The 8,149-nt window shown below is 40.3% G+C and overlaps 1 protein-coding gene across 1 annotated transcript in view; it reads left to right on the forward strand.

Annotated features, from left to right (window-relative positions):
* Positions 1-6,189, forward strand: part of setd3 (SET domain containing 3, actin histidine methyltransferase) — a 32,120-nt gene extending 25,931 nt beyond the window's left edge. Inside the window, exons 12-13 of the mRNA XM_033988525.2 lie at positions 2,742-2,902; positions 4,198-6,189. Coding sequence (XP_033844416.1) covers positions 2,742-2,902; positions 4,198-4,608 — 572 coding nt within the window. The 3' untranslated portion in view covers positions 4,609-6,189. The remainder of the gene's footprint in view (positions 1-2,741; positions 2,903-4,197) is intronic.
* Positions 6,190-8,149: the final 1,960 nt, after the last annotated feature.

The raw sequence follows: 8,149 nt of genomic DNA on the forward strand, positions 1-8,149 counted from the left end.
TGTGATGGAAAGATTCTTATCGTACGTCTTTAAATGCATTTGATCCATGTCAGTGTCTAACTCTTACAACTTTTACAGGCAGAACAATAGAGTTAAAGTTCATAAAATCCTCAGAGCTCAGATTCTTGGGGAACAGAGTAGAAGAGACCAAGGACCAGGGGGAGAGATGCTTTTGGAGAGACTTGGGGGAAACACGCCCAGTCTGTGTCCAGGGCAGGTCTGAGCCGCGTCCCGTCTTAGAATTAACCTTTTTTTTATATTTCAAAACTCACCGGGCTTCACAAATGGATTCGTTTTCATCTAGAACTGTAATATTTTCCACAACAGTACGTTTAAATATTTCCCGCCGTCTAGTTTCCTCCAACATCTGTGACCGAAACCGTCGCTCTACAGGTACATTTCTGAAGCCGACGTGGTCATTACAACACGGTTAAAATGTCAAAGTGTGTAACGTGGGGCTGTTACAAACACTTTGAGATCGAGGAGGGCGCACGCACAGAGGGAGCGTCGTACGGAGCGGGGGCCTGTCCGTCGGCTTCTTAATTGATCAAGGCAGGCCACCAGATGCGTGGAAAGGAACTCTCCACCAGGGGGGGTTTGGTCTTTGCAATATTCATGGGCGTATATGCAGAACGCGCTCATAAATCGTCTCACACAAGGCCGCTTCCTCCTCTGTCACCGCACTCCTCTGCAGGACCATACTTGATATATTATTCACATTTTTTTTTGCTCCATGTTAATTTTTAAAAGGGCCCGTGGATGTGTGCGTGCGCGCGGAGGATCACGGCGGCGGCGCGCGTGTTGACAGTTCGGAGCAGATGTGACATGATGGAATAGCGTGTGCACACAAGCGGCACTCGGCAGTGGGGATCTTTCATCCTCGCTGTGTAACGAAGGCGTGTTTAAGTCACATCAAAGACACCGGGAGAAGGGTCTCGGGAGCCAGAGGAGCGGCGTTTGGGGGAATAATTTGAGGTGTTTTCTTTAGCTAAAATTTCGTCTGCTTCTGCGTCGCGTCTGGGCGGGTTTCCTCTGGCGCCCCCGCAGGCCTGTCGCCGTAATAAGTTTTGTTGGTACAGAGATATACCGTGATAAACGATAATATTGACACTTAGCTTTAGCATTAGCGTTGACACAAATACGCAAATCGATTTTAAACATACAGTTAATTTAAAAAGACATGAACCGCCGCATATAAATACCAGAATGAAGTAATTATTGGCCACGGGAGTCACTTTTTCAACCATTTACAGCTCGAATCTGTAACAAAAACACCTCAAATCCCCCCGTTTTTACAAAGAAAATGTACACACCCCAAAATATATTGCTCCAGGTGTCGTATATTGAACGATAAATCAATATAGTAATTATCCTGACAGGCTTATCTAGCGCGAAGGTCCAAAAAAAACATGCGCTATAGGTAAAAAAATGTAATTTAAATTTAAAAAAATCCTCCAGCTAAGGTAGTTCTGATCAAGACTGGCTCAAATGTGGTTTTCTTCCCAAATAACGTCTCCGAATTAGAGCTGCAAGATTAATTAATCGTAATTCAATCGATTAGCCTAGCATAAAGGCTGAGGAGGAAATGAAGCAAACAACAGTGGAATGGACTTTTTAACTTACTTTTTTTTTAATCAGAAGTTTTTTCTCTTGTTTATTTGCAAAACGATGCTTCAGTACAATGTTCAAGTTCATCTGACCAGCAGGAAATCCCCTTATATCACACGTTCAATACAACATTTCCACGAGTGAACAACAGATTTACAATTTTATCTTTATTGTGTCATAGAAATAATGGTATTACAAATTTAAAAAAAAAAAGAAGCAAAGCAAGGACGAAATATACAGTAGTGAAAATAAGCACATAAATAAATAAAAAAATAATAATATCATAAATAGTACTAAAATAAAAATGTAAAAAACTAAATAAATAAAAAAATAAAAATACACACAAAAACTGGCAGTGTTCCCTTCATTGAGAGGTGTTTGTCGTCCCTCAAAATAATTCAAAAATGGAGTTCAGGTCTCTAAAAATTGCTCGTTAAAGTGCATCTGATTTTTTCGAATTGCAAAAAATACATAACGTTTCTTATCCGTCTAAAGAAAGTAGGTGGGGACTGTAGTTTCCAATGAATTAGAATGACTCTTTTTGCAGTGAGTGAAGTAAAAGACAGAACATCTAAAGGGTTAGGGCAAAAATCGTTTTTACTTTTTACTTATTTTTTACGAAGTGAAGACCATTCGTTGTTCATAGACGTTCTTCAGTTCTGGTCAGATATTTATTTTACTTCTTTACGTACAACTAGACCTGTCACGATAAATACTGTATCGACTCAGATGGAACAAAACTTGGAGACTTTTTGCTCGCACTTCCGGGAAATGTTTGTTTATTCTTCTGTATTCTAAGGTTTGAGCTGTAGAAAGTTGAATTATGAACTTCTTTGACTCATTATACATCAGTGCTTTTTATTTTCTCTTACGTCCACCCTATGAAGAAGATTCTCCACCGCAACTATAATAGTACAATTTGAATTACTACATAACAATAAAACAAAAAAAAGAAATATAGATCAACTTACAACAAAAAAATACTTTAATAACATTGTTTTTTTTAACCATTTACATTGATAATTGGCATTTAATTAACCACATTTGAGCACAATACGTATAATTCAGAAATCCCTCGCTGAGCTACTTGTACTTGAAGTCAAACGTTGAGTCGTGTGATGTGTTTTTCGCAGAGGAGCTGAAGGACTATCTGCTCGGAGAAGGAGCCATCAACAAGATCTTCACTCTGGGGAACAGCGAGTTTCCCGTGAGCTGGGACAACGAGATCAAGCTGTGGACGTTTCTCGAGACCAGAGCCGCGCTGCTGCTCAAGACCTACAAGACCACCATCGAGGTACGGCGCCCGGGTTGGGTCCAAATCAGGCTTTTTTTAAATGTTTTTGGACTCCTTAGCAGCAGTAGGTTACGTTTTATAAATTAGGGCTGTGTTCTGGACTCGAGTAAGTGCCATGTTGTTCCGTTTTACTGCAAATTCTGCCTTGAGAGGTCAATTTTCATCTGTATAGTAACTTTCTCGCGTTGTACTTGGGGTATTTTCATAGACTGTTTATATAAATGGACATAGCTAACCTGCTAGCCGCCGCGTTCTAAACAGGAAGTTGTAGCGGCTCCTCTCTGCAAACCTTGAGTCCGCGGTGAGAGCCAGAGTGGGCCCTGGGTTTGTAGTTTTGTGACGCGCTGGTAGTTTATTGCGGACAAATACGCAGAGATCCATGATGCGTTTTGTGGCGATTTATTTAGCGAACACACACACAGAGCTATCAGCAGCGCAGCAGAGAGAATGGACATAACAGGCTATGGTGAGATGAGTAGAAGTAGGTCAAACTGAGCCCCGCCCCCTCGGCTCTCAACCAACCAAACACACAGAGCACACGGCTCCATCGACTCTGGCTCCAATTCACTTTACATTGGAAAACCACGTCCTCTCTCTGTACCTGCTGCTGTCAGACTCATCGTTTTGGTCTTAAATGTTCATATTAACCCTCTACATGATCCTGGGGTTCATTTTTTGAGTTATTTTGAGGTTGTTTTTTTTTTATTTTTAAAGTTTTTATTATATATGTATTTTTAACTTATTTTGGTTTTTTGGGGGTTAATTTTCTTTGGGGTTTTTTTTTTTTTTTTTTGAGTTTTTTTTTTTTTGAGTTTTTTTTTAGTTTTTTTGTTATTTTAATGTTTTTTTTATTTATTTTGTATTATAATTTTGTTATTTTGAGTTTTTTTAAGCGTTTTTTTTTTTTAATTTTGGTTATTTTTAGGGTTTTTTGGGTTTTTTTGTTATTTTGAATTGGGGTTTTTTTTTGTTAGCATTAGCAACAGGTTTGATTGACAGCGTTGCTAAGCGCCTGCTCCTTGCTAAACCAGTGGCGCAGGCGGGAGGGGGCGTTAACTTCAACAGCCTCGCTCCGGATTGGCCCTTTGGTTGCTGTGATACTCGCAATTTTGAATTCTAAACATGGAACTTGGTCCGGATTAGCCGCTATAACTGCTAGCGTCGATGAGCTTCATTTGGAGTAGCTTACGTCCCAGGTTGTTTCGTTTTGTTGACCGTATTCGTTGACGCGTATAGTAGTAAACGGTAATATAACGATCAGCATCTCAATAACTTTTAAAACTGTTTTCTCCCAGGAGGACCGCTCTTTGCTGGAGAAACCCGACCTGACCCTGCACTCCCGCGTCGCCATCCAGCTGCGTCTGGCCGAGAAGCAGATCCTGGAGAAGGTGTCGGCCAGCGGGCGGGACAAACGGATGCAGTACGAGAAGAAACAGGCAGAGGGCGCCCCGCTGCCCCGCTACGAGGAGAGCGACATAGCTTTACTCGAGAACTCTGACGCGGAGGGGAAGCTGCCGATCATTTTACGCAAGCTGGAGGAAGTGGAGGAGGAGGACAATCAAATGATGAACGGAAATAAGAGCGGAGAGGTGGTGGGAGTTAGCAAAGATGTGAATTCAAATCTGGACTCGGAGGAAAAGTCGATTGAGTCGTTAAAAGGCCAGAAGGAGGAGGCTAACCTAAGTGCCAGTCGGACTGAAGAATGAATAAGTACCCAACGTTTTGGCCGATTTATTTATTTATTTTTGTGTCTACTAAAATGACTCAGAAATACTAGAAATTTTAATTCTGAATTCGCCGAAACGGGGATTAAGTTCACTCCGCGTGGCTTTCCGTGCTTAGTTGGCTTGTTCAAACATGGTCGCGTCTTCCCGGCCTTCTAAGCAGAGCAGTTATTGTTATTAAGAATTGTAATAAAAAGCATAAATAAAACTTTTGTTGAGGTTCACGGCTAAAGGTAAATGGGTTGCGTTCACGAGACTTTTTCAGCTAAAGTCCATCGTTTCAAATTGAGGTGGAGATTAGCGAAGAATCCTACAGTTTAACTTCTAAATCCGGACGTTTTGACCTGGTTTTTGGCTTAAATCTCTTCTCGAAATTCCAACATCGCTCTGTTAAAAAAATAAATAAATAAAAAATGAAATAAGTTGGATCTTAATAATAATCAAATCGAATATACTGACGACAAGAACGTTAAAGTTGCACTGTGTAACTTTTAGCTGGAGCGTCACGGAGATGTTATTGCGTCGCCTGGCATGTCCCGCAGTACGTCATTAATCGACAACTTCCACGGAGACGCACTCGAAGCCAAGTTACGCGTCAGATCTGTTCTTTCAGCAATAAAACGTGCGCAATTTTTAAAAATGCAAGAGCCGTTAATGCAGCACTGCGGGACGTTCCAGGTCAAAAAGCAAGCGCGCAAACGACGTCGCCACGGAGACGAGCACGCGCAGCTGGTTGTCCGCCGATCAGAAGGTTGGCGGTTCGAATCCCGCTGTCCACAGTTAAACGGCGTTGTCGTGACTTTGCGCGGGACACTTTACACGCTAAAAACGGCGGCCGGTCTTCAGCAGAAAAGTTACACAGTGCGTCTTTAACCCGCAACAATAACACAGTGAGTTTTTGGATCAAGTTTCCAACAAAAACAAGATTCAACATTTGTGGAGTTTACGTTTTGGATATTTAAAATCTTTTCTAAAATGTTTGACTCGCCGTTAGCGTCTTGTCGGACTCCGCTCTCCGTTTGTCCTTCTGAGACTCTAAACTCAACCTATTCTTTAAAAAAAAACGTATATTTTCATTTCACACAAGCCCAAAACTTGTGCGCTGTTGTGAACGTTTGGAGTTATTACCGCAGTTTGTCTCCATCTGCGTCCGGCTGGTTTTGAGTTGACAATCGTTTCCTCTGCTGCTAAATGTAAACCATCGCTTCGGTTCCTAAAAAAAAAAAAATCATTTCAGAATTTAAAACTAAAACTGACATTTAAGAAGTTTGGTTATTTTTACATTTAACAATACTCATTCTGTTTTGAAGAAGTCTATTGAAATAATTTGAATGTACTTAAAGGGGAGGAGACGCCCTGTGCTAAAAGCCATACATCTTTTTGAATACTACAGATATGGAAGTTAATGACATTTATATATTATTTTGTCATAAATTGAGCCAGTTTAACAGTTTATGTGCACTGTCATGTTTATTTTGTTTAAGATTGGAGTTGTTATGACCCTCAGCGCTGATAAAAACCCGATGTTCAAAGGGTTTTCGACTTAATAAAGCAACAAAAAACAACTTAACAATTTGACATTTCACTCTTGGTATCAGCAAATACAGCAATTAATATAAAATAGAGATGAATTCTGTATTTTCCATGACTGATTTTCCACAAATAAATCACCGAGTATAAGTCGCGCCCCCAGACAAACTATGAAAAGAACAAAAAGTGTGAATTGTCGTCCGGAAAATACGGTAAATATGTAAGTTCTAAGCAGGGGTGGTGCAGAGGATGGGCTTAAGGGGGCGCTACCCTCCCCTAGAATGGTTCGTATCTCCTCTAAAGTTGTTTTTTTTCACTTTCGTAGCACATCCATCTTCGATTAAAACTGACAAAAACAATCAAATTAAGAATTCCATATTGCGTTTCGTAAGTCACTACTTTTAAATGAGTTTAAAATCTTGCACCGCCCCTGCCTGTAACCAGAAGATGACCAGTTCAAACCTCTTGGGACTAATTATCTGGGAGCTAAAATGCTAAAATTACAATACAAAGAAAACAGTTACAACACCACCATGAAAAACACAAACTTTTAGACATGGAGTGTGTTTTCAAGCCAAAAATAATAGTACTTCTTTTACAAATTCAATTGGAGATCACATGTGTCAAACTCAAGGCCCGTGGGCGAAATGTGGCCCGCCGTGTCATTTTATGTGGCCCGCGGCGAGGTAAATTAAAAGGAATTATCCGTTTTAAAATATCAGTTTATCAGGAGATGCAGTTACACAGCCATTTTTTCACATCTGTGCAAATCCATATGCAATATTTGTAACTTGAATAAGTAATAAATATAGAAACTGTTAATTAAGATGATTTAAAAGTAGTTGCATTTACATTTACATTACATTTGGTCACATTTAATTATATTTATAGTGTCCAATTTTATCCATTTGCGTTTTTTGGGTTTTTTTTTTCAGTATCGATTATTCTACTTTCTCAAATTACCATCTAGTTTTGAGACTAGCTTCAGTATCGGTTCTTTTAATCTCTCTTAAAACCCTAGTTCAGACACTTTTGCCCTTGTTTGCTGGTTGTAAGAGGACGGGCATCTGACATAAAACCACGACAAATCACTGCGTAACTGGTTCTCTTGAGAATAGGTTACGCTTTTCTTATCTCATTATAATTTGATCTAAATCGGTCCGTTTTGTTTTTCTAAAATAGATCAAATATGTCCTTGTTTTGCTGTTGTTTTTAGCTAACGCCGTTCGTGATCAAGTTAAACCAAACTTTTACGGATCAGCTCTTGGAATTTGAGACCATTTTCAACCATTTTCGTGCCGTTTACTTTCACTTCGCTGCAGCCGTTTCCTCATCCCCGACCTGTATTTCCTTACGCAATCCGACATTTACCGATCTACTCCTTTTCTCTGTTTTACGACCGCCAAAACGCAGCCAAAACGCCGTAATCGTGCGAATTCAACAACCAAAACCTTCAACGCAAAGTCAAAACACGAACTGGAACCGAGATTAAAAGTCCCGTCTTTTTTTTTTTTTTCCTTATCTTTGAATCAAAACATCTTTTCTTCCAGACTCGCGAGGGTCAACACTCGCATTATTTTCTTTTTCTTCTTCTTTTGTTGAGCGAAAATGGCTTATTTAATGTATTTCCCCTCTTCCATGCCCCCTGGCCCTATTACGAATTTATAAAAGAAACATTATCTTGAATCATTTAATTCGGGGCAATTAAATTTTGAAGTATCTGGTGCATTATTCATGTGTGCCTGAGATAAAGCGGCTTTAATCCCTGCATATATTATTATAATGGGCATTTGGATGGGCAGCAGAGAGAGGGGCATGTCCACTATTGTTAGTTCTCCCTGTGTCAGTGCTCGGAGCAGACGGGGCCCGTGTAAATCCGACCGTATGAATTATAGACTGATTTCTATATTAGCGCGGCGCTCAGAAGTGGTCCAAGTCACGGCGCGGCGGGCGAGTGTTTACTTGTGTCGTGCCGTAGATGCGCCAAAGGTAA

The sequence above is a fragment of the Periophthalmus magnuspinnatus genome, chromosome 22, assembly GCF_009829125.3.
Source record: "Periophthalmus magnuspinnatus isolate fPerMag1 chromosome 22, fPerMag1.2.pri, whole genome shotgun sequence".
In the NCBI taxonomy this organism is placed as follows: domain Eukaryota; kingdom Metazoa; phylum Chordata; class Actinopteri; order Gobiiformes; family Gobiidae; genus Periophthalmus; species Periophthalmus magnuspinnatus.